Source organism: Sylvia atricapilla, chromosome 7, assembly GCF_009819655.1.
Source record: "Sylvia atricapilla isolate bSylAtr1 chromosome 7, bSylAtr1.pri, whole genome shotgun sequence".
In the NCBI taxonomy this organism is placed as follows: domain Eukaryota; kingdom Metazoa; phylum Chordata; class Aves; order Passeriformes; family Sylviidae; genus Sylvia; species Sylvia atricapilla.
Genome location: NC_089146.1, coordinates 12128948 through 12156663, shown reverse-complemented (window position 1 = coordinate 12156663; position 27716 = coordinate 12128948). Strand labels below are relative to the sequence as shown.

The following is a 27716-nucleotide window of genomic DNA, read 5'->3' as shown; positions in this document are numbered from 1 at the left end:
AAAAGCAATGAGTACAGTGGTAGGAGACTACAAAAAATATGGCTAAGCCAGTGAGAGGTCATTTTATGGCTTGTATTATGTACAAAGTTAGACATGCACTAGCACTTGACATGAAAAACCTCTACACCCACCAAATTATTGTGAGGATATTGATATTAAACTAGTAAAGCTCTCTTTCCACAGATCATCTCAGTAGAAGTAAGGTCGAGAAGGTTCCCACTTCCTCCATCTCCTTCCATGTACAGAACACCTCAGACGTGATAACAGCTTTGTCAACAGCCAAAAACATGGACTTACCAGACCAGTTTGCATTCAGAAGATAACTAGTGCACTGAAGATAAAAACAAAATACATAATTACAATTCCAGCTTTTATTAGATATGAGCTCAGAGCATAAATAGTAACAAAACCAACAGTTAGAAAGTAGTATATTAAAAAAACATTTACCATCTACAGTGAGCCATTTCAGCCATAAGAAATTGCAATCTTCAGCTGTAACTCTGAGAGCTTTCTATCTCCTGCAAGCAGCTTTTTGAAAACTTCTCTTCCTCTTCTGTTCTCTGTTCTGGTTTCTTGACAGTTATCTGGAGTACTCTCAGAGGTAAGTGATCCTGAGAAAACAGCCAATACATAGTGACCTAAGAGATAAAAGTGGAAGACAAGGGGGAAACACCTGTACACTTCAGAGAACTGAAGTGTCCTCTATAAGAAACAAAACATCCAATTCTCTTCACATTTAATTTTAGCTTTAAAATAAACAGCTATGCAAAAAGTTAAATTTTATAACTTAACAGTGACCTGACAAAGAAAAACTGAACTTTGATCTAGAATAGATTTTTAGCCCCAACTTGTGATTAATTTGCAGAAGCACTGTTGAACTGTACACTGGCAGTGGGGAGAAATTGAGGTTTGTTTTCTTTTCATTGCTGACCAGTGTTTGTCAAGAAATATATTTAAGAAAAAGTATTGTGTAAGGGCAATGGTATTAACGAGCAAGAATGCCTACTTTTACCATGATATTCTTCAATTGCTTATTCCTTCTACCTAGCTCCTATTCCTAAACTAAGTACACTTGAGGCTGACTGTTCTACGTGCTTTCAACTCTCCGAACATTTTCCACCAAGTTTTTGTACACTGAGATTTTATCCTCCCTTAAGTGGAAAACAGAATTCCATGAGCTATCCTTCAAGAGATTAAGGAGCAGCTTTGCATCAGGCAGAAACACAAATGCAGCTGTTCTTGAGAGCTGGAAGATTTTTCTTCTGCTCAACAAGCACTGCAGAACACAGGGGCATAGCCTCAGAATTTGGCCCTAGCTCAGATTAAGATCAAATTCACAACAGAAGGCTCTCAGTTCACGACAACAGACCATTTTTGACACCACTGATTTCACTAAACCAATGCAAATTCCATGCACAAATAAAATCCACCACATCTACAACTGATGTGACAGATGATAACGAACAAACTGTGGTTTGCAGATATTGTTACTGACGTGATGTCAAATGACCAGGTAGATAATGAAAACGAAAAAGTGCTCTCATGTGACAGGATAGGTGTTAACTATGGATTCTGGTGTTATACACAAAACACTGAACACAGCACAGATGGAAGATCACCTACAGTGGAAGAAAAGTGCCAAACCTTTCAGGCTCTGAGCATGGTGGTTTAGAGGGGTAGTTTGGAATGCTTCATGTTCTGGATAAAAAGAAAAAAAAAAGAAAAAAAAAGAAGAAAAGGCTTTGGTTATTTAGGTTATTAAAGGGTTAGAAATATACAACATTATTAAGTTAAAGCTTAAAAAAGTAAAAATTATATATCTGAAAGGACTCTGGATAAAAACTCTCTGCTGTTTCTTTATAAAACAAGCTTTCATTTACTTTAATAAAATGTACAGAGAAAATAAAAAGATCAGGAGGTCACTGGCCTACAGTTTGAGCAGGACATGCAAAGATGGCAATGCATGAATGAGTATTCATTAAAATTTTGGCATGCACTCATAGAAACACTGAGATCTGTCCAAACACCAGGCATCTTGTTGAGCAGACCAGAGAGAGTTAGCAATACTACTAATATTCTGAAAAGGAAGATTTACTTTTATTCTCTAGTGGGAAATCCTCTTCCTCCCACCAAAGAAAGTGCATTACACAGAAGTCATCAAACTTTAATCTCCTCTGTTTCATTCCTGCAGATCCTCTCATGAGATCTTACACACCTTCATGCTCTCCACGTCCCTGGAAGGTTTGTAGAACTTCTTGACTGGGCAAGCAGAAAGAACAGCCATATCAGCACATGAAGACAGCCACTGTTTCTGAAGGGTGCTTTCAGGACTAGTACAGAGAATGTTATTCTGGCACAAGGACACTGGGACTGAACTTCTCCCTCCCTCACTGATCTGCCAACACACACCACTCTGTTTCTGGGTCTCCTACTACCATTTGATTACCACACCTAATTATGTTTCAAATAGTACCTACAGACTGTTCTCCAAAGAGCAGAAGTATTCCTAGGACCTTTCCTGGAGCCACTGAACTGTCAACACTTGACCAAGGGAGAGAGTTGAATTTTTTACAGTATTTTAGTGGCAGTTTGCTGTATTGACACTGTCTTGCTATAGAAAACCAAGTACATTAGACACATGTCCACGTGGCAGATTCAATAGTATGTAAGTTTTTGCTCTCTAGTTCCTTCCTAGTGAGGACCCAGAAATTAAGTCTTATGAAAGAACTACATCATAAACAGATTTTCATGATGAGCCTTATCAATCCCTATTAGAAAAAAGATCAGGAAGAGTGAGAAATTTAATTTACTTAGAACAGCATGCTCTTGTTTAAACAGGCAGAATGTCATTAACAGAAGCCAGTACATGCCAAATGACCAACTGAGCTGTGCTGCAGAGAGCAAAGGATGGTTGTAGTAAAAACATGAATTCCAATTATCCACATTAAAAGATCTGATTACATGTGCCCTAAAATATCTGCATCATTTAACCACAGATAAGTGTAATTAAAATGGTATTAAAGAACTATGTGCAAGCAGCTAAAGTCATGTCTCCATTTTATTTTGAGGTACATACATCTATATATGTGGGCCTACGTATTTTAAAACTATTAGTATCCAAAGGTAACCTGCATAAGAACCTATCATATACTTGCTTTTTGCAAGGTTTCTTCTACCTATCAGAGGCTAACAGACTACTGATGAGAATTACTCCCACAGCTCCTATTTTCCTGTCCAGGGAAGACTCCTTAAGACAAGGACACTCAATACTTGTCCTTGTAAAGCTTTCCAGGCTTTTAAAACACCTTTGTACCAGAGCAGGATGGAGTCCTAGTTGACAACCATGTACTAGTAGTTTGTATGATACAGCAGTACTATTTATGATCACTCCTTTGAAGACACTTCAGAAAACACTTCAAATCCCTCCAGAAAATAAACATGTCATTTATCATGTGCATCAGAAATGGAATGGGATACTAAGATGTAAGACTTTATATGGGGGGAAAAAAAAAAAAAAAAAAAAAAAAAAAAAAAAAAAAAAGCAAGCATGCACACACACTCCTGTTATTTGGTCTCCCCTCCTTCCCCCAAAATCATACCTTAGCTGCTGTTGTTGGATAGACCAGCTGGATAGCTTTTGACCTAAAAAATCAACACCACCAGTTTTACACAAGGCTTTTTTCATTCATTAATGAAGTGCATTGTTGCTGAGAGAAGAGAATTGTTACTGATGGGATAGGCTCTGAAGTCTATTCCTAGGAAAGCTTTGTTCAGAAAGGCAAGGCTGATCAAAGACGATTTTCTCATCAGAGACCCATAAAGAGCAGTAACTTTTCCCAGCACCATCCTCAGCTATATCACATTTTCTATCCCTAATGGAACAGGCTCTTCCTACCTAAACATCTGAGAATGTATCTGCTTGAACAGGCTTAAGGGAGAAAATTGCACTTTTGCCAACAGACAGACAACTTAACAGGCAGCTACTATCCACAGCCAGAATCAGAATTCAAGTGGTATGAGAGAGGCCATCCTGTCCTCCTTGTTTTATCAAATCTTTTCAGTTGCTACAAATTTAAATGAATGGTCTGTGAAATGGAGCTCCTTCATATTTATCCCAGTAATGATGATAAACCCCTAAGCAAGCAAGTAAAAAAACTTAATGAAATTTAAAGGAACATATGTACTTATGATCATGGGGAAGGAGGGAGAAAAACTGATGGGGCAAAGCTCACCAGTGTTTACCTGTGCAGTGAACTCAGCAGCTCCTTCAACAGTCCAACAGTGAAACACTGAGAATTGGAGGACCTGAGGGCATGAGATATCTGTGGAAGCCTTAGTAAGTGTGAAGAGAGAGACATTTGGGCAGATACTGAGCTGCAGTCAGTGGGATGAGGAAAGCAGCAGGTGAATGTAGTCGGGAAGAAAAGGTTTGTTTTCCCTGGTAAGAGGTAAAGAAAAAAAGTCTACAGCCCTGGGCTGGAGCTCCAAGAGGAGTTTCTTCTTCATATTAGAAGCTAAAAATGGGCACCTCAGACTATGGGCAGTCATTTATCTGCCCTTGGTGCTCACCAAAACTCAAGCAGCTTTTCTGTCTCTAAGAGCAGGGCATGCTTCCCTTTACTTCCATACCTTTAAATTCCTACCATGAACTCACACTATCCACTACTGGTATAGAGAGGACTATGGATAGATTCAGGAACTGCACTAAGCCCCCCAAGCACAGCCTCCATCAGCCCTCCCAGCAGGATCCCTGCTTTTCAGCAACTTCTTCCATCTGGTCTCCCTGGAGCTGTCCTACTTGTTCTCCATCATCCCTAAAATCCACTGCCCTGAAAGAGCTCTTGCATTTCTCCCCATGAGCCTCCATAGCCACAAAATAGACCATTACTTTGAAAGAACAAGTAGTTTACATTTGAATTGGAATATTATACATTAAGTTACTATAGAAAAAAATATATTCACATACATATACAGACATTGAACCTCTAAATTCTGTAGAAACTGCAGTAATTTTGTACCATCAAAAGCACCCATTACCAGTACTGGTTTCCATTCAAGAGGCCTCCAGCCTTGGAGGACAGCTATGGATGTGTACCTTTTTACACCTTCTCTACATTTTACCAAAACATTATTTTTGCATGCACATACAGAAAGACATCTCTTCTTATAAAGCAACCAATCACTCTTACAGACAACCAACAACAAGGATAACTGGAGAATCAGTTGTTCATCTACAGTATTGGAAGGTCAGGAATTCTAGGTTTGCAAAGTAAGTGCTTGCACACAACAACCACAAGAAAACAAAGTAAACATCAGAAAAACATCTGCAATTCCAACACAAAGTAATAACCAACTACAAGCTACACAGATTACTCTGAAAATCAGCCTTGAGTATTCTATTTAAACAACTTTAACCATTGAAAGTGGTAGCATTTACCTCTGATTTTTTTTCAGATGCATAACAGTCTCCTCTAAAATTTAGGTGGATGTTAGTGAACAGAGGCATTAAATCAAATACAGAGACTGCAAATGGGGGATGAGTTCATGTTCCTCCTTTAGCAACACGCACAAAACAAATGTAAAACACATACTTTGAAAAAGAAAGATTACATTAAATTGAAAAAAAAACCCAACACAGTAATAAACAGAAATATGTATTTGGAAGACAAAGAACTGAAATCCTGTGAAAATGAAGGAAACTGAAGACAAAAGTATGAGTATTGGCTGAAGAGTCATTTAAAATAATTTTTTCAATAAACAGAATTGCAAGTCTAATCTTCAGCTTTTAAAAACAACTAATCATTTACTGCTTCTTTAAAATTCCTCCAGCTTTTTCTTCTGTTTTCAGAGTACCGTGCAAATCAGGATAGAATACAAAACTGATTTCAGTGCCTGCAACTCAAGATGGACTAAAGGGACGTTTCCTCCAGCTGTGAGCAGTAGGTCAAAACCAGAAACACCACCCAAAATACTGTGCAGCACAGGATGAGACTGTAGCTCATAGTGGAAAGAACAGTGTTAAAACCAGAACTGTTATTGAGGGAATTAAGGAAGTACTGATGGAAATAAAACTTGTCTTTCCTTAGGCTTTTACTCCAACCACAAATGTATTGTTTCCTTTGAAGAGAATTGAAACTGAAATAACCTCTTGCTGATAATCTTTAACTGTAATTTACTCTTTTGAAAAGAAAGATTCTCAACAATGAGGAAGAATTCTCAAAAAAACCCCAAAAAACGGTGGGGGGAAATATAGGGAAAGAGTATATAGTTTGGAATGCACTAGTTTAAACTTTAAGAAAAACTGATGGTGCTGGATTATTGAATACAGCAGCATGGAAGGAAGTACCAATTCTGGTATGCAATTTTTGAGTGGGAAAGGAGAAGGGGACTGCTGGCTGAGTGCTCCAGAACTAAAACGGCAGCAGAGAACAACCAGTTGGGAGATATTTTGACAATTAGCAAAACAACCTACCAAAAAACCAACCAATCAACAAAACAAAATAAAAAACCCCACACATGAGTCTTGGGGGATTTTTCCTGGCCAGGAAAGCACACCATAAAACTAGTCAGTGTAGACACTAAACATGAGAGGCTCCAAAAAACTGGAGATTTTTTAATGCACTTGCATGATAAGATTCTGGCTCTTATTTAATAAGAGCATGATCCTGTTGGAAAATTCTAATGGGAGCTAACCCATAAGCATTACCTTTAAACAAATAGTGTTTACAATGCTAGGTAATCTCAGACAAGTGAATATATATTAAGACTAAGATATAGCATCTAACAGATTTTGCACATAAAGGCATTTGTAACACAAGTTCAATGTAAGGCTTTAGAAAGTTTTAAATACTCGAAAGAAAATGAAAAAAGTATTTTTAAATGGCCACTATTTAGAAAATGTTTGTGAATGCTTGAATGTAAGGTAAAGGAACAATTTTTAAATATTAATATTTTGGTTCATTTAATATTTGCAACACTTTCTTCTCCATATAAAAAACTTAATTATTTTCCTGGGGTTCTATGTTTGTTTTGAAGTCTGAAAAAGAGAAAAGTCTTCACACTGAATTCTTCCACGGCATGCAGAAAAAACCCCTCTATTTTATGATCAAGCTCTCAACTACTTACTGGGGACTAATAACAGAAAGGCTTCTGTTGCTGTATACAAACTACTCTAAATGTTGCTCTAGGAATTCAACATCTGAAGCAAACAATGCAATGCTTGATATCTATGTTGGCACCAGTTTCATTTCATTTACAGCTTTAAACTGAATCCAAGCTATTTGTAGGTGTGATTTTTTTTCTTAAGGAAACGTCTGCCACACATTACACAGCTCAGTGCTTGTCACTTACTATGGCTTTAACTCAAATATTACTAAACAGTAACTTAACATTCAATTTTCTAAAGATTCCTGGTAATTATTTTAATTGCATGGACCACATAAGTCTTAGAATATGTTACTTTTGAAAAAGATGAGTCCGTTTTCTGAAAATTGAGGTGACAGCACACTTGGACATATTGCTTTGATTACTTCTTTTGTTTTCTTGGTCTTCTCTTTGTTAGGAATGTATCCACAAGCCCTACATCACAAACAGCAGCAGGCTAAATCGCATTTGTCTGAGCTGATAACTATAAGTGTACAAAGCAAGAGGTAGATAAACTCAAATGGCAGCATCAAAATTTTTCCATGAGAAAGACTCCTGCATTTAGTTGTTATGACCAACTGCAAATACAACAGCACTGTGAATAAAGGCTGCATGCATCAATGAACCCCATTAGAAAGGCAGAACTTAGGTTCAAAGTCAAAAACATTCACCATTACAATTCACACACTTTTCTTCATCACGCAACTTTACATTCACCTGGCAACCTCACCTTTCTCCTCTCCTTGATCTTCACACCAGGAATATTATGATCAGGTCAAAGTTGTGTTTTCTTAAGCATCCATGTCCTTTATCACTTTGAAGTTTAGCATCCTGGACCTTCCTTTTGTCACAAAACTATTGCCACACTGATCACTTTGCTGTTGGATTCTGTGATCTTGGAACTGACAGATTCTATGGTCTCTGTAGTGCAATAAGAGTCAAGAGTCTCAAGGGGAAAACGCAAACCCACATTGTGATCCACATTCTAAAGCTAAGGAATTAAATTGTGGAAGACCTTCAGAAACAATGAACAAAATGGGCCATTTGGATAGAATCCAAATTACTCAAAACTTGAAACAGAAGAGAGAGGTGGTGTTCCACAGGGCAACTGAATGACATGGAGTTGGCAGTGAGCCACATCAGACAAACCAAAACAGCTTTCTGTCAGAACTACTCTAAAATATGCTCAGTCTGAATGTCATAATACAATTTAAAAAGAATGGCAGTACTTTGAGAGCACCTGCCTTTCCTTCCAAGACATTTAGAGTTCTCCAATTTGAAAAATCCTTCCAGGCTTCACAGGTAAAGGTGAAGAACTATGGTGAGGAACTGTGGCAGTCTCTGATTTTATCTGTCTCCATACACAATGCTTTTTCTCTTGGTTCTTGTTTAAATTGGCTCACACAGGTAACAACACCCTCTGTATTTTCTTCAGCTTAAAAACAAAACAAAAATCAAACATTGAAGTTCAAGCTCCATTGTTAATGCTTCAGCCTCAATAATTGTGCATTTAAAAGAAAAATATCTTTGGAACTCAAGCTAAAAGTTAAGGCATATATGAAGGTTACTGTTTTTTAGCTTGACAGCCAATTATGTCATCTACTGTGCTCTTAAACATTTCAAGTTGACATGAACTTACTGCAGTAAGGCTCCCCTCAAGTAACAATATTTAAACCAATTAATAAAAAAATAAAATGCTTGGAGATATCACTTTTACAAAAAACTTTTTTCCACTTTCCCATGGAAAAATAAAAAAAATAATTAGAATTGGCTGAAAGAAGTCTTGAAGTTCCCCACTATCAACACATTTGTCTCCTTTCTTCAAGACACACAGAATAAAATCCACTGCATTTTCTGTATTCACTTATTCTTGAGAAAACCACAACTTACTAAGAGCTGGCTGGCTGTCCACAATCCGTACTGGAATAGTCTGTATATCTTCCAAGAGAACCTGATGCACTCCTCCTTCCAGGCTTCTGGAGTCATCCACCCCTTCAGCTGGTACCAGCTGGCCCATGGCAACCGGATCAGAGCCAGGCAGACTCCCAAAAGCAGGTGGAGCAGCACTGTCCTGTGTTAGGCCAGCACCTGCTTGTAGATTGTGCCCCTGACTCAGGGCTAGAGAATGGCTGCTTATTGCACTCCCCATGGAATCCAGGAGACTTGCAGGGCTGGGAGGGGAATGGTTATTTACAGCTAGCAGGGCTGTTGATCCGTTTGTCGAGGTAAATGTTGACTGCAGCTGTAATCCCTGTGAAAGAGAAGGCAGAAGTACCAACATAGCAGTATTAACAGCAGAAGGAGTTTGTATTTAACAGCATGTATTGTCTAGATAGCTTCTGACTTCCTACTCATTAACTCTTCTGAACACTGAATCCCAGCAACTCTAGGCTCAAAATGTACTTGCAAACAATTAGGACAATGGAATCCAGCAGCATTTAGAAGACTGCTTATGACCACAAAGCTCTTATTTTGGATTGATACTCAGTTTCAGATCATTCCCCAGTATGCCCATTCGCACAAGAGGTGGGTACTACAAGCTGAGCACACTGCTTTAAATAAAATGATGTGAGGTGGAGCCAGGCTGTCCTCAGAAAGAGAAGAAACAGCAAGTAGAACAGAATCTTACTCCAGATTGTATTTCTAGGGAAAAGATCACACATTTCATTGGGGTTCAGGAAATATGAAGGCAGATTTTCAAAGTAGTTAAGGAAGAAGGATAAGAGAGCCAGCTTTGAAGGGAGATGAGCTTTGAAAGAAGCTCTTTTAGCATGACATTCTTATCTCTCCCTCTTCAGCCTTTCAACTTATAAGTTTCAGGATTTTAAGATATTTTCTTAAGAGGTTGGAGAATATTTAAAAGAAATAAACAAGACTGTCTTATCTCCCTGCAGTTTTGCAGCATTTTCATTATGAAATTACTGGAGCATGTGGAAAATGAATAGGTACTTGGTTAGAAATCCACAGCCTTCATCCTCTTGGTTTTGCCTTTACAAGAGACCTTAACTTCAACGTGTCAATAGATGGTAGTGGGATTCCCTGCACCACAGCTACATGCTAAATGTGATGTGCAAGAGCAACCAGAGTAAGAGCTGACAGCTACTTCAAAGTCTGTGTTACCCAGCTACATTTGGGATCAGCTGAGAGGGAATTTACTGTTCTCAGCTCACTTTCAGCAGTTCCAGCACAGCATGTTTGATGTTCTGTAAATGACTTGACTGTACCTGAAGTTGTGCAAATATTTTGGGCTGAAGTGAAGAGAGTGAAGACAACAGCTGAGCAGTTTCTGGTGTCAAGGACTCCCCACTCTGGTTGGATTCTGCTTTGGTGATGACTGACTCCACTCCTGAGCTCCCTACGGTGCCAAAGTGAGGAAACAGACAGTTATGGCAAATCTTTCTGTTTAATAAAAGCCTCCCCTGTGAACCAAACAAACTCCCTTCAATCTCAACACAGATATAACGAAGACATATATATACATACATATATGCTGTTCTCTTTGCAGAACTTGGAGGCTAAAGAAAGAAGACTGGGTATGAAAAAAAGACAATACTGCAGGAAGTTTGTATGTATCTGTACAGAGCAAAATCAAGAGGCACCAATTAATCTGTTCCTGAGAGCAAAGTAATTGCACCTTACACTGTGCTTTGAATTTGCACTTATAGCATAAAAGCTGAAACATTTCTAGCAAAGCAGCAAATAATTTGACAATATCTATACCTCAGTATGGGGTCAAAACACAAAAGTATCAAAAGAAAGGGTTATTTTTCAAAATAAAATCTGCACAGAAAATTTTCTATGTCTCACCACTCCCTTCCCATCTTTGTGAAATTCGCCTAACTTCTATGCCATATCATCCAAAGTCCATTTATCTGGAGGTCTTCCAGCCTACAGATTACATCATATCCTTGAAATTCTTATTTAATGCAAGAATGATGGACTTAATTTCCAGAAGTTTTGTGAAAACTTAGATGTGCTTATAACAATTTCTGCAAGAAAACTTCTCATGAGATTATTCCATTTCCTGTTTGAGCCACCCAGAACATTCTGGTTAAGCTTTATGCAGACACAAACAGACGTTGCTCAGCTTCTTATTTCTCAGTTCCACTGTAATGGAGGTAAAAGAAGAACTTGCCCTGTGAATGCAGATTAGTCTGGCGAATGCAAAAAATTGAGAATGGTCAATTGCAAAACATTTTCTATCAGAAAATCATAGGAAAAGTTTCCAGCAATCTGAGTGGAGGTAGATTTTTCAACATACATAATGATCTGCAGACTCTTAACTATCGTAACTGACCAGAAGATACGTACAAATCTATAAATCTTCTTGAACACAAGTACTTCAGATATTTAGACTCTTTTGAATAATTTAAGAGATCCCATATGCATATGTGAATATTCACATGCAGGAAGAGATAGTAGTTCTATAGAGATACTACTCTCCCTGGGTAGTATTCTATGGCCACACCCCTGGGAAAAAAGGGTAATAGTTCAACTCCTCCTCTACTCACTACAAAGAAAGTTGTATCACATGGAGACAGGAAATTCTGCACAAACAAACTCTGTTGCTGCCTGATTTCTTAAATGTACAGTTGTCTCCATTTAGCACAAGTAGAAATTAAAAAAAAATAAATGTATACAAAGAGTAGCCTGAAAAGTCAATGCTATTTTCCTTTGCTACTGCTTCACAAATATGAATGAAAGCTCATTTTCAGGAAGTTAGGCTTCTTTTTTTAATACAATTATAAACGTGTTGAAGTGTGTACAAACACATACCCACACATATAAGGAGAGATGAGACATGCTGCAATTAAGAGTTTCTGCTTATATTTACTGAGCTGGTTCACATGTGCAGAAAACTAAACAAATCCCATACTTTTGCTTCCTGTAAAATTCATTATGTCACTGCATGGGTGTTTACACATTTGATAGGCTACTTTGTCTTAGAAAATTATCTGTGTAAAACAAAGAAAGCAAGAATTGGTCTCTTTCTGAGTGTTCTCCAGCACTCAGTTCATATAAAAGTAATCCCTGCTGAGCTCTACCACAGATGTTGAAGGCACAACTATCCTGTGTCTCCCCATAAAAACACAGTAATGGCAACATCAACACAGGCTCGCAAGCTTAAGAGAAGTAAGTCTGTTCACATTGCACATTTCTTTTCTTCCTAAAAACCAATTATCCCTTAAAAAAGAGGGACACTGTTCAAGCTGAGTCTAAAAATTAACCTCTTGTTCTCTCACAGCTGTAAACACTGGAATTCTTCCCTAAAAGCACCAAGCAGTAATGCTACTCAGTTCAAATTAATCCATTGCAGCATCAGCCAAAATGAGTTTAAAAATCCCAAATGAAACAGAGCCCAACCTTTGCCTTTTTTTAACAGTAAATGCACTCGTGTACATGGAACTGCTTCACATAAATCAAGTTCATCAAGTCACTGAGGAGAACTCATGAAGTGAGGCAAACCTCTGGGGGTTTATATTTCCTGCTACAACAAATAAGAAATTGGTCCATGTCACTCCTGACCTAAGGGGAAAGGGACACAAACACATCAGAACTTGTTCAGGCAAGAACCACAGGATAACTGTTGACACTAGTAATTCCTAAACCTGACAACTGTGGCAGTGCCCCTTTGGTCCCTGTAGACTTCTCTATCAGCTGTCTAGAACAAAATGTACCCACCACCATGTTTCAGTTAAATGGGGAAACCAGCTGGCTCTGCTACTGAGATTAAAAACATCTGCAAAGTCTGCAGCATGATCTGAACACGTGCAAACAATTAGGCTCTTCCACCTCCAATCATATCCCTGCTAAAAGCCAGGGATAGTCCTGATGAGTTTCACATTAAACTTAATAAACAGAGGATGGGGAAAGCATCCACAAACACGAGGAAAAGTTCTTTTGGTGTCACAGTAGAAAAAATATTCTTGAAACAAGGGCGAGAAGGGCAGAACAATCCAATTTTAAATTTATTATCAACCACCATAATCCAACAGAACATCTTAGCCTATGTGTAATTCTAACTATGTGGGTAGAAAGTAGATCTACTTACAAACACCTGTATTTTGTCTTAGTACATGTTTTGAAGTTGAAATAACAGTAGTAGGAACCCACTTTTAACGAAGGAAAAACAGCATAAGATCTTCAAAAAACAGTCCTTCGACCAAGAATGCATAAAAGTTTATATAAAAATCTACCATATCTACACTTCAGTTTTGCAACAGACTGGGAAGAAGTTTAACACTTTGTGACTCAATAATCAGTGGGAAAAGATGATACTTGGGTGACACATTAATAAAGAAGTAACATCACAAAGAATTGAAGAAACACATCTCTCAGTCCTGCTGCCACTTAACACCCATATTCCTATTTCTGTTCTAAGCATCAAGGAAAAATGGAAAAGATTGTTCTCAATTTCAACAGCAGAAATACAATGCTTGTTGTTCAGTGCCTGAGCCTAGCACTGGAACTCATCAGGCCAATGACTTCTGAGAAGCAAGAGTCTCAATGTGCATTGAAGTCCCTTTCAGCAAGACATTTAAACATATGTGAAGGACAAACCATCTGGAAACTCAAGTACCCTGATGGATCCTGAGCACTGTGTCCCCTGACAGAAATGTCTGTCCAGTAGTAACTTAATACTCTCTAAACAGGTATCATTAGCACCTTCATCCAAGGTAAAATGTTCTTTCCAGGCAACCATCCCAGTAAAATTTTTGTTTGCTTGAAGATGCTAAATAGCAGCAGCCAAATTCATAATTTTAATACTTCTGCCAACAACATCATGACTACGCATATTTTTTCCACACATGCAGTCAAATAGAAAAAAAAAAAAAGTAAACCAAAATAGTTGTAGCAAAATAATCCTTCTTAAATTCACCTGAGTGACAGGACATGACTGCAACATGACAGGAAGGAAACTGAACTTCTGTGACACAGCTAATAAAACCCATTTGGAGACAGACAGGTTATACATGCAGTCCTACCATCTGAAGGTGGTGAGGCAAACGCAACAGTCACTGTTTCTGTGAGGACATTCCCACTGTCTGTGGTCCACTGCAGCTGAAAGGAAAAAGAACTCAGTTTTCAGAAACAGTGCAGGCTTGTCTACAGGAACACAGACTCAATACAGGACTGATAAGAAAACAGTGTCTAAAACTAAATTTTCTTATTTTTTTATAATTATGTATTTTAGGACCTCTTGAATCATGAAAAAAAGTACTGTAAAAGACTTTTAAACATGCACTGTGTATCAGGAAGGTTATCTGCTTTATGTGCTCATGGAAGTTTAATGAATTTAAAATAGAAAATAGTCAAACCATTTGGCTAACTAACAAGCACACTCACCCACCTGGGCTCCACCAGTGTAGGGAGAGGGAAAAGACTGATGACACCGATTTAAGCATGATTTAACAGCACTGTTTGTCAAAGCTGATTTTAATTCAACCATTTCTTAGCAGTTAGTCTCTAACTGGGAAAACTAGGATCACTGTGTACCTATTATTACTCAATACATTGAAGAAAATTAAGGAACAAGATTTAAGAGTTACCGAGAATTTGGAAGATTCAACTCCAAGCTTACTGCACTTACAATAAAGTGCATTTATTACTATTTACACATTCAAAATGTTTATTAAGTCCTAATTTGGACTGGACCTGAGACACTTTATCCCCATTTTTTCAGCTACTGAAAAGTAATAGTAACATCTTCAAAATACAGTGACAAAGCTGTGAATAAAATTTTATGTCACATGTCAATTTTTCTACACCAATGCCTTCCAGTTCATGCAGTCATCAAGAAGTGCTAATACTGTGTCATTTGTCAACCAACTAACAGCAATCTAATGCTGACAAGATAAATACCAAATAAGGTCATAAGGTTTTATTCAAATTTAATCCAATCTTGCTCAGCCAGAGATTCCACTGAAAATACTGCTGCTGGAAACATAAAGTCACAGAGAATTTTGGATGAAATACAACTAAGTGGTAAAAATTAAGATTTCCAGTATTTAACTCCAAAATGAAAAAGATACACAAAGGCCAACATACCGTTGCTGGGATACTTTCTGAATTATACACCATCCCTCCATTCCTTAGGGACTTCTGCACTTCATGAATGTGGTTCTTGATGTCATTCACAGTGGGGAAGAAGGACAGGTTATGTCTTTCTGGCACTTCGTCAGGCGTGAACAATTCCCTTTCCACATACTTTCTGTCATATGTTAAAGGACATTTATTACCATACTTAAATATATTCCACTATTTCTGACTGTTAAGAGACACTGCTACCTTTTCCCTCCCCTTGTTGCAATGACTAGACAAAAGCAAGCTAGCTGATCTTCTGAGTCAGTTCTTTGTGCATCTGCTACAGAGTTTGGAATTTAAAACCTCCATTTATTCAAGTAACTTTAAAGAGTACAGCAGCTCTTAGTGGCTATCTACAATGATATGAAAAGATACCAAAAGTTGAGAAAAACAGACTCATTATATCTGGGAATTAGACTCAGTAATGCACCAATACTGCCCTTTAGCTGCAAACCAAATGAATCAAATACAGAAGTAGATATAGCACTATAGACTGAGACACTGCAGACAGTTCTGTACCTTAGTTGCTTCCTCACTGCATAGACCTGCTCTATTCCCTGAGACACCAGCTCTCGGATCTTGTCCGCCACTTGAGGATGAAGTCGAGAAGGCAGAGTACTGTTCTCATCTCTAATGACTTCCTCCTCCTCCTCAGGAGAAGACATAGAAAGGTGGGACGGTGAAGGAGGGAGGCAGGAAGTTTCCACTTCATGATATTGGTGGGCTTGCTGAGTAGGTAACTGTACATACCACCTAGCAGGAAGGAGAGAGCTTATATGCAATTCTCAAACAAAGGCAAAAACTTAGTGTCTTGGGGGAACAGTCTAAGAACTACCAACAACCTAGTCAGTGTGACAAGATTTTACAGCCCCTGAGCAAGAAGATGTCTTTCAGAACTCAGGACCCTCTCACACCTTTCAATGCAAAACAAACTAGAGCAAATCCAAAACAATACAACTATTTCTATTGATACCCTGCACAGAAACACCTGCTGAAGTCCCATAGCTTAGTGCTTAACACGTTTACCAAATTAATACTTCAGTGCCATATAAGTCTTACTGACATTGTGGATTTTTTTACTATTAATAAGTGACTAAGTAAAAAAAAAAAAAAAATCCAAAAAAAACCACCACACACAAGTAAAATACTGCTCTTTTCTGCTTCATTTGTGAAAATAAAGAAAAAAGTGGAAGCTTCACCTGAGGACACCACCAGCATCTATCAAGTTCTTCTTCAGCATGTTGAATGCTTTCTCCTGCTCCATTCTTATGATTTTCTTGTCAATTTTAGGGTCAGTAGGAACTCTGTATTCTGGAAACTTTTGAACCTTTTTAATATAGATCCTTCCAAGGAGGAATAAAAAAAATTCTCCATCAGTATACTTCGTCCTTGGGAAGCGAAAGGCAAAAATCCCACTTATTTCATATCAGGAAATACAGAAAAAGTTCAAGCAGAGTGATGTAGGGTGTGAGGAGTCTCTAAAAGAACTGTAAAATTCTTAAGGATACATTAATAGTTATGGATGCACACTTCCATTCTGGGCTGGAAGCCACTCAGCCAGAGTGATTTTAGTCCTTAGCAAAAGCCCTTGTCCCTCAGTATAGTAAAGGACAACACCAATTGTGAACAGGCTGCATTCACCCAGCTATGCAGAATAGAGCACATACAGACCTAGCTGGAACTGTTCATCAAACACACTCTTAGCTCAGTAAAAACTGAACAAGCACCCAGGAGAATGCTCAAGGGTGAGGAAAAAAAACATTAGTATTGAAGAAGGAGAAAAAATCCTCAGTGAACAGGAAGAACTGTAACTCCTTCAGTACACAGGACATGTACTAAACTAGGATGTCTGATATCAGTGCAATTAAAAGCCTGAAGAAGAAACAACAAATAGGTTGAGTTTTAGGAGCAGAAATAGTCACTAAAGTACACCACAATAATTTGTGAATGCCCTAGTACATAATGAATCCCACTTGTATTTCACAGAGTGATGTACTGCTACTTTGCATTCAGGGAACCTATCAAATTTCAGCCTTATTCAGTCAAACAGGACAGCATTTCCTCCTTACCCTAAATGAGTATCAACCTCGACTTATCAAGGAGATAAAGCTGAGAGCTACAGTAAGTATCAGCTATCACCCCAAACCAGTGCTCTGTCATGGCCCAGAGAAAATGCTTTCTTAGGATGCTCAGTCACTCTTACAGCTTTACAGATAATTCTTACCTTGCTGGGCAAGTGGCTTTGTACAGCTGGCCAGAGCTGCTTTCCTGCTCACCAGCTCTTTTGGGCTGAAATCCTTTCCTCCTTGGCCCATACTGGCACTCCATTACAATGGCTCTGCTTCCTGGAAACAGAAAGTATTGCACTCTGTTCAAGCAATCACTAAATTCATTACAGTAAAATACCAACTACAGGAGACAAGAGTTCTGAAGCAGTTATTTCTGTTTGCCATCAGACTCTTCAGAAGGCAGAACCCTCAGGTACAGCAAGCAAATACAATGCAAATGCTCTCTCCCAGTATGTAAGAACACTGAGCACTTTAAACCATTTCTCAAACTTATTACACTTCACAGCACTCCTCACCATATGTGAAGGTGAAATATTGGACTTTGCCCTGCTGAGCAACAATACTTTACAAGATGAGAACTCTTTCAAGCTACCAAAGGAGCACAGTATTGGTAATAAACATAAAAAGCAGAATCCTCAAAACAACAGAGAAAATCTGCTGAAATCAAAGGTGTGATGACTTTGGCTGGGATAGAGTTAACGTTCTTCACAGTAGTCTGTGTGAGTCTGTGGTTTGGATTTGTGCTGGAAACAGTGCTGATAACACAGGGATGTTTAGTTACTGCAGAGAAGGGCTTACACAGAGTCAAGGTCTTTTCTGCCTCTCACCCCACACCACCAATGAGGAGGCTGAGGGACACAAGAAACTGGGAGGGGACACAGCTGGGACAGCTGACCCAAAATGACCTAAGTCCTATTCCATGTCATATGACATCACGTGCAGCACACAGAGCTGAGGGAAGCAGGAGGAAGTGGGAGAGGGGGGGACATTCAAAGTTAGAGTGTTTGCCCTCTCAAGTAACTGTTACAAATGACGGTGTCCTGCTGTCCTGGGGATGGGAATCTGTGAATGAATTCCTTACTTTGCTTGTGTGTGTGAACTTCCCTTTACCTTTTAAATAGTCCCTATCTCAGCCCATGAGTTTTCTCATAGGCTTTTACCTTTCTGATTCTCTCCCCTATCCCACTGGGGGAATGAGTGAGCAGCTCTATGGTGATTTCCAGCTGGGGTGAAACCATGACACAAGGCCAGCAGCCATTTCCAGTCTTCTGGCTTAATCCAACACTTCAGACCTTGCTGTCCCATAAAAGCCCAGCCTTGCAGTTGAGAAATCTTAACTGCTAAATAACAGAGCTTCAGCACAGCACACCCACACAAAATCAGACAGGCTCAAACAAATACTTCTTTGCTCTAAACTCAAATTAAGTGACTTCTTCCAGTCAGACCTCTAACAAAAGGGATCAACAAGCAAAGCATTAAAGTGGTCAAGAAAGGAGTATCTTCCAAATTTCTTCCACATCATGTTTAGCTGTCTTTTATTAATAGTTTGTGTACCCTGGTACACAGGCAAGGAGCTGCTTATGCCTCAAGTGACATACCCAGAAACTTCTGAAGTATTATAACAGCAACATAATGTGTTTCCATAAGATACCAAACTATCCAGATGAAACTAAAGATGTCTCATATATGCTGGGGGAAAAAAAGGTTAAGTTGCTTTGATTTTATTCTTAGTTTTCTTTTATCTTGTAGTTTATGGCTGAAGCTTTAAAACTGGTGCTAACATTTCCCTTTTTCAGTAACTTATAGGGAAAAAAAGAAGAAAAACCCCAAACATAACATATATTCCTGTCACTCATTTTCTCTATGTAAACTAAACTCTTGGTAATTTCATGAGCTAAATATATAATTACCAAGCTGTGAAGTCTGCATGTACATTTCAAAAAGAACCCCAAACATCAAAAGTCTCTCTGCTGAGGTCTGTTGATGTTTATCTTGCTTGTTTGTTTGGCATTTTGAATTTATTTACTTATTACTTTAATGTTTGCAATTTAAATAGTTTATTGACTCCTGTGGAAGTAACTCTTCTAAATATCTTTAAGTTAGGCAAGAATAATTGAACGAGCTCTTACCCTTATGAGAACTTTCACATCCTAATAGAGCAGATGGGACCTCCACCTAAAGACCTCATCACAAGAACCCAAATCAAATGGTACCTAGCTAATCTCTAAAGGACAAAAGGAAATCATCACAGCAAAACATAAAAAAGGAACCAAGCTCCTTCAGACTCACAGCAGTGTGCAAGCTGCTCCTTTTTTTACATTTGTGTCTTGACCTTATCAAAACTAAGGAACAACATAAAGGTTCTTCTTCTTTACGGCCAGCTGGGAGCTGACATAGAACTTTTGAAAGCAGTTATTAAAATAAAAGTGAGTTACCTGCATTGACAAAGGGGATCCCATCATATGGGACATACTGAGATTTCCACATCAGCCGTGTGGCGGGTTTGGCTGGGCTTGGAGACTGGCGTGTGCCCCACACACTCTGTGTCTGCTGCTTGTGTAGCGTGAGAACGCTCTCCAGCTCTGTCTCACTCACACAATAGCCACGGTAGGAGTCTCCAATTCTCTGCGTGGAAAGGACGGGAAATAACAGGATCATTCACCCATCTACTGCTCAACATTACACAAGGAAACAAAAGCAGCAGGGGACTCCGGCAGGTGAGAACATAGGCCCAGATTTTTGGCATTCCGTGTTTTTTTGTCCCCGTAGTAATATCCTCATAAAGAGATTTATCATAGGATCTAACAGAAGAGCAGTCCCCACTTGTCAGCCATTCAAGACACTAAGAACACCAAGAACCCCTGAAAAGGTTACAGTCACTGCTAACCTTAATCAGCCAACTCTGATTTCCAGAGGCCAACTTCATTCCTGTGGTTTACCTCCAACACGCACTTCATTTGCAGTCAATGACTAGATAGATTAGTATTAGATTAAGTTTTTCACTTGACTGCCACAGAGAATCTCTGAATCACTAATTGTCTCTGCACTTATGCAACACACGCCCTGCACTGAGCTGGAGCAGAATACACCTGCCCATGGCACCAGTAGCTGTCTCAGCTACTTAGTGCACTAACTTTGAACTGAATGTCTCACACAGCATCCCTTCCAACCTTCGAGGCACTCCTTGATTCTCAGCCTTACACAGAAACATACTATACCAGATTTACCATGCGCAAACTGATGATGGTTTCAATGAACTCTGCCAATGTCTGGGCAACTCCATAAAAACTGCATCTAACTTGACTCAAAGGAGTTATCTAGCTACTCAGTGCCATCGCAGCTGATTCAGTGCTGGTCTGCAAAGGCCAGCCAGCAAGCAACAGAGTTACTGGGACAGAGAAGAACTTTTCATCCAAACTCAGAATGCAATGCTTGCTTCTGTTCATATGCAGCTCAGGGTTAGGCTGGCCAACCAGCTGTAACCACCAGAGTAGTTTGCCAGCTCAGTCTTGAAGTGTACATCTGTGGGACAAACACACGGTGAATGAGTACTAAGGTTTGATAGACTTGTTTTGCCACATTCAGTGACAGAATAGCCATAGGTTTAAATGATACTGACGGCAAAAGAGCAACAGTGTCTGCCTCTCCAAGATTATCACACAGATACCTTAGTGACAACTGCTTAAAGCTTGCCTCACACTCATCTAAGCAAAACAGAATGTCTGTGGTTAGCAAGACCTAAAGTCAACAATGAACCAATGAAGATCTTGTGAACCAACTGGGCCAGCACAGCACTGCTGCTAGTGCAAGGCCAGACACAGAGGCTTGTGTGTGCACTGGGTGTGAGTCACTGAGACATGAGCTGTTCACACCTCAGAGCTCACTGCTCTGCAGGCACTGCTGCAGCAGCTAACCAAGGCTGCACAGGCTGCACTCACATGCTGTGGGGAGGAGGATGAGAAGAAAACCATACAGCACATAAAATCCCTGATTTCTACAGGCTTCACTAGTAGGAAAAAATGGACAGATGAGACTACCTTCTTCAGACAAATAAATTAACTTAATTTTGTATAGTTTATTAATGCAGTTTTCAATTACGTTTTATTTCAGTAGGCTGATACATGTAGGAAATGCATTCTGATCAGACCACTGAAAACTAAATATAAGTTATTAAAAGGAACCGGTTTTGAATTAACTCTGTAACAATGTAATTACCTTGAAGTAATCACATACTCTCCAGCCCTTTAACTCCACGGTTCAAGCCAAAAAAATTGAGCAATTCCTTTTTTCTCCCCGGCCTTGTCTCAGCAAAGTACATAAAAGGTTACCCTAAAGTACACGCACCAAGATTGCAGTTTTCCTTGAGGGAACTCACAGCAGCCGGGCACCAGAGGTACTTTGCAGTCCAGACACAGCAAGTGTAAGCTGAACACTTCAAGGCAGTCAGCTTTTACTGCTCTGTGTGTGCCCACAGTACTGCCAAAGGAGTCACTGCCCTTTGGAGTGCAGTGGCTTCACCTGCTGACATCTTGAGTGGGTCACAGACACCACAACGCTGTTTTAAGTTTGTTTCAATTCTGGCAGACAACTGAAAGAGTGGAGTTGTGAGCTGCCATATTTACCAGCATCTCTCCAAATGGAATCTCCAAATTTCAATAGAACCCTTCAATTCTGTTGCTACTAACAGAACATTTTGACACCTGAAAGATAAATGACACCTCAGAATCCCAGTGTCTCTAGTCTGTGCACAAAAAAAGGCACAATACATCCCAGCACTCTCTGGTGGACCAGGGAGGATTAATACATACAGACAACAGTTCTGCTGAACAGCAGAGGGAGATGTTTGTGTCCTCAGAACATATTCAAATAGGCATTATTTCTATCACCTTTTCTTTAAAAAGAAAAACTTTTCTATAATGCTGCTGTGAATTTTAAACACAGCAGGTGAAATGTGTTGTAATAGAGAGACAAAGCAGATCATAAGTCCTCTGATAATATGATACTAATAATAAATTATTCAGATAAACCAAACAGATGTTAAGACAGGAAAGAATGTACCACAGAGTGCTCAAAACACAGTGAACTTTATGAACTAACTGGCCAACTGATTCTATAAAAATGGTATCTCCAGCATGGAAGAACTCATGCTATTAATATTCTTAACATTTACGTGGATGTAAGAGTGGACAGTACCATTTGTATTAAATAAATAGCATAACACAAAAGGAATAGATTAATATACTTACTTTAAAAACTGTATCCAAGCAGATACAGAAAGAAATTCAATTTCTAAGTCCCTCAAACTGCAAGTTCTAGTTATCAGTGGTCAAGTCAATAAGAAAAAAAAAAAAAAAAAAAAAGAAGTGGTAGATATATCTAAAGAGATTAGGCAGCTAGAGAGTATGAGCTTTCCTTTTAAAAGGTATTAAGAGAAAGTAAAATAAAGATCTATCAGAAAGAGTCTGGCAGCAGGAAGAAGAGGTAGTTGATCTCTCAAGAAACTTCCCATCTCCCCTCCCTTCCTGTTAAGAGACTTACAATGCATTCTAGCTGCTGATAGCATCCTAGTTATCAGGACAGTTCTGCAAACATCTAAAAATATGCAAAAAAGGAAGAGTTCTGTTTAGGTCAAAAACCATCACAGAACATAAAGACAGAGCATTTTTTAACAAAAGAGAAAACAAGCACAAGTAACTTAACTTGCTGTGACAAAAAAAAGGAATCAGCAGGAATATCTAAAGTAGGACTCTTCAGTGAAATATTGATATTAGGGTGCGTTTAGTCTCAGACTTGACACTGGCCAATCACATGCATTTTCGTTTCTATGTAACGAAACACAAACCACATAAACAGTTACAGAAGTCAGCAAAGTTTGCACTGTTGTTCAACAGCAAACTCTAACACAGCACACAATGGCTCTTCCCAGCACTGCAAGGTAGCAGGTTTTCAGCAGCACATCTTTTACTTCACGAGCTGTTGATGGTCAGTTATTCTACAGTTCTCAAAAGAGAAAGGGATTTCACAGCATTTTATGTGTTTAACTGTGCTAGGAGTACTAGTGCTATATACCAGGAAACTTGAACACTTCTATAGCTATGAATTATTCCTTTCAAGGAACAGGACCACTATCTCAGAGCCAGATGATAAAACATTAAGTCAGAATTCTTTGTGGCCCACCTCACAGCTCCTGAGATGGCGTGCCCATGCAGGTGTATTTAGTGGCAATGGCTGAAGAGGGATGGAAAAAGAATCTTCCACTACCCTAAAAAAAAAAAAAAAAAAAAAAAAAAAAAGGAGAAGTCGATATAGACATTCAGAAAAGTAACAACTTAGTCTAAACTATAGGTAAGATCAAATCAGTGTATTATGCATAACCCTAAGGCATACGATCAAACAGTGAATACTGTATCAACATGCCTTAAAAATCTGTGGTTAATTTTCTTAATATTCTATTTAATTGTTAAAATAATTCACAGTGAATAAAAGTATTTTAAAACCCTGCTGGTTTATACATTCAAGTCCTCCAAACATTCAGTACACTGTGGGTTCATAACCTCTGTTCTATAGTAATTTTGTGAAAACCACTGAAAAAAAAAAAAAACAAAAAACTACAAGAAAAAAGGCAGTGCTAACAGTGGATCAAAGTGATTGTTCATGCCTTTAAACCCTGACCCACCTGGTGGTTGTTTTTTTCGATATAGTGAGAGATGCCTGTGGATGCAGAATGTAACTGCTTGCACTGTCTGCTATAGAAGCCACCACCACAGTCTGCAGGTTCCCATCACCATACTTCTCTTCCAAAATATCTTTACAAAATAAAAAACAAAGCAACTTCTTGGTTAATAACTGAATGTAGAATGCAAAAAAAACAAGCTATGATTAAACTTTGTGTGTTGTTAAAGGAAGCCTTTTGACATAGGAAAGAAGTTTTATAGATGATTAAGCAGTCTAATAGTTGTGAATCAGTGGTCTAACTCCTGGCTTGAGTTGTATGAAGGTACACTCGACAAGGCTGCTTATATTTAAGGACTTTGGTAATTGTGCTACTGCTTATGAATCCCTCCATAACTAGGCAAATAATCAGAACTACTTGCAAATTATTCTGCTTCCAGGAATCCATATAGGATTGCACAAGTATTTTGTTCAGCTGCAAGTCACATACTGGTTGCTTTTAAAACAAGAAAAAATGAGGCAGGGATATTGCTTTGTACTTAAAAAGAACACTTAAACAAGAAAAACAAGCTTCTTGTAATTGAATCTGACATGCTGTTAGAACAAATGTTTTAGCCTTTCTTGGTAATAGGGAGCAATCCACAAGCCAAAAATTGCTCTTAGATTGAAGCCTGTGTGTACAGTTAAACAAAAACATAATGGAAAACTGTGAAAGCGGACGTTCAATGTTTTGGTCTGAACATAAACACACAAAGTCTCTTTAGATGAGAGATTTTTGCCCTTCAGTTATGAAAGCTTCTTTCCCTCCTCCAGAGAGAGTGGTAAGCTATTGACACAGTACAGAAATGGATCCACACAAGGCTCCATAAGAAGATTCGCAAGTGTGCACTGGGATTAACACCACTCTGGCTCAAAGCACTGGCTCCTCCTACAGAGATGTGCCCTTAAGACACTGCAGGCTACTTTGAAGTCCGCACCATTCCACGCATTACCACCATGTGCAGACAAGTGAAACTCAGGAGCTGGCAGGCCATTCTCCTTTCTCTTTCACCTCCACAGTAAACTGCTGACAAGTCTCCCCAACTGCCTTCTAAAGATCAAATCACTACAAAGTCTTTTACACAGTAAGTCTCTAGAAAAAAACCAAAACAAACAAAAAAATGCCCACAAATGACACCTGGAGCACTGTTGTAGAACATGTATTCAAATACTATGACACCAAGCCCCAAGTTAAATGAAAAATGGAAATGCAAACCTACTATTTAGTATTTCAACTTAATGCTCACGAAGAATAGCAGCAATTATTTTGTAACTAAAGGCTCCCAGCTGGCTCTGAAGTAATGTAAGACTCTGCTGTAACCAAACCTGATTTTACCCCTGCAAGAGCTAGAGAGGGAGGGAAGGTTGAGCATTAGGGTACGAACAAGTCTTTCAACACCAGGTCAGGAAATCATATTGCAACTCTAAGTTAAAAGGGCTAGATCATGACTTGAATTTTTCCTCTATCCACCCAGCACCAGGACTCTATTCTTGCTCTGAGCTATCATTTCACAGGAACTCAAACTGAGAATTTTATAGAGAGAATGAAAAAAAAGTTTAAAAACCATTTGAGAGTTTAACAAAATGTGACCACCTCGTTCTCAGTCTCACTCTGTGAATGCAAACTAGTACAGAGCATTTTGCCATCCAGCAAGGATTGCAGATAAATAATCAATGCTTTCAGATTTCAGTATGTCCATTTTCTACAGAAAACCTTAAAATTCGCACTTCTAGTTGTGTATCTTACCACATCTTAAAACGTGACAACTAACACATTCCAACAAATGGAAAGTTACATCTTATTTTCCTTGACTGGGAACTGAATTTCTAGGTAAGTGATTCATTCCTGGCTTCACAGAAGATGCATCATCACCAGTGATCTCTGGAACAGAAGATTTAATGTTCTTCTGGCCTGCCTGCACTACAAGAATTAATTACTTCATTCACAATGAAGTAAACAAATACTGAAAATCTGAAGCTGATAGTACAGCTGATGGCACAAATATCCTTATTAAAGGTAAATAAGGCATGAAACAATTCTGTGCTTGACATGTCAATCTACCCATCACATATCCTTCAGAAACAGGACATAATAGCTCCCATAAGCTTTCATAAGGCTTTTGCCCAACAGAAAATGTGGTGTGTGAGGTGCCAGACTCACAATCAGAAGGCAAGATTTAGTGTGTATTTTGTCTTATAACTGACTAAGGAAAGGAGACAAGGTGCTTAACAAAGACCATGGAGGATGAGCTTAGCCACAGGAGCACAAACCCTCAAGTCCCACAGGTTAAACTCACCCTGCGGGCTGGTCACATCCAGAAGGTGACCTGGAGGAATAATCACTTGGGTCACTCCTGGCTGGGCAGAAGGAATGACATGCAGCACTTGTCCATTTTCTGACTGGCTGGCAACAATCATCTGTAAGGCAGTCACACAGAGGCATAAATGGCTCTAGTTTGTATTGTGATCATACAGCACAACTGGGCTTGATTATTACCAGAACAGGAAATCTTTTGCTTAGAGTTAGGGCCTGTATATTTATTTGACTTTACATAATAAGAAAACTGTCTCTTTATTGTCAATTTCTTAAAATTAATTCCCCCTTTTAAAATAGGCCTTTAATCAAGGAAAGAAAAAACTGCACTACTTTACCTGATTCTACAATGGATGACACATTTATTTGAAAGTGGCAGCTCTATTATTAAAGCTATCAAACACCTGAAAGCAATTCACAGTTGGATTTGCTGTAACTCCATTCACAGACTAGCAGAACTAGTAACATAAAAATTGTGACCTTTATTTCCAAGAATCTGACCTCTATGGGCAGCATGTCATGCAGAAGCAGAGAGAAGAAAAGCTCCAGGGCTTAAAAAAAACAATACAAATTAAATCACCTGGGATTCTGAAAAACTTGAACAACTCCTTAGAGTATATTTACCCATAATTACAAAGGACTCTGGGTGAGAGAGTAACCTTTTTTACAAAATAGATATTACAAATTACAAAGCAACATTTTAAAAAAATTAATTGAGGGCTGGGAGAAAGGTGAAATGTAATGACTTAGCTTATTGGTAATGTTTTGATTCCCTCCAAAAAACACAGAGAGATTGGTCCAGGGAATATAGAGAAAGCAGCAGCAACAGAAATACAAGATCTTATCACACTACAGCATCCAGGCTCAATACTGACAAAAGACATCAGTTGTTTAATAAAATTAGTAATGGCTGCAGACAGGATTTGCCTACCTGAAGAAGGGCAACTGGAACATGAACTGTACCACTGAAAAGTTTCCACCTTGTCGCTAGAGATAAAGTCTGAATCAGGCTGTTGCTACAACAAACCACCACGTAAGAGAGTTCTTCAAAGAGCTCCCTCATCTGTGAACACAGCCCCAGCCCCGTGCGCAGACACACTCACCATGGGTGCACTGGGCCCTCCCAGGGGCTGCAGCTCACACAGGGGCTGCCTGGGCTGCTCGGCCAGCTGGAATTCCTCTGCAGAGTGGGACCGCGGCTGGGGCGGCCGCGCCGGCACAGCCGATGCTGGAGGACTGCCCGGGAGGGGGACAGCGACGGGCAGGGCTGCGGGAGAGTCGCTCTGGCCAAACAGTGGATCTCTGGAATCCATGCACGTTAGTTGCTTCACAGCGGGAAAACAGTAAAATGTACTTTGAGTAGCAACTTCTACGAAGAAAAAAAAAAAAAAAAA

The 27716-nt window shown here is 39.0% G+C and overlaps 1 protein-coding gene across 1 annotated transcript; it reads right to left on the bottom strand.

Annotated features, from left to right (window-relative positions):
* Nucleotides 1-578: 578 nt before the first annotated feature.
* On the bottom strand, nucleotides 579-27708 carry CARF (calcium responsive transcription factor). The gene is made up of 15 exons (XM_066322627.1): nucleotides 27426-27708; nucleotides 26306-26426; nucleotides 23974-24103; nucleotides 23475-23559; nucleotides 19733-19922; nucleotides 17453-17573; nucleotides 16428-16571; nucleotides 15748-15981; nucleotides 15193-15355; nucleotides 14130-14205; nucleotides 10368-10498; nucleotides 9034-9394; nucleotides 7874-8578; nucleotides 1645-1698; nucleotides 579-611 (listed from the first exon to the last, which is right to left on the bottom strand). The coding sequence occupies exons 1-13, from the start codon at nucleotides 27633-27635 to the stop codon at nucleotides 8460-8462; spliced, it is 2085 nt and encodes a 694-aa protein (XP_066178724.1). The 5' UTR covers nucleotides 27636-27708; the 3' UTR covers nucleotides 579-611; nucleotides 1645-1698; nucleotides 7874-8459.
* Between the last annotated feature and the right edge of the window lie 8 nt (nucleotides 27709-27716).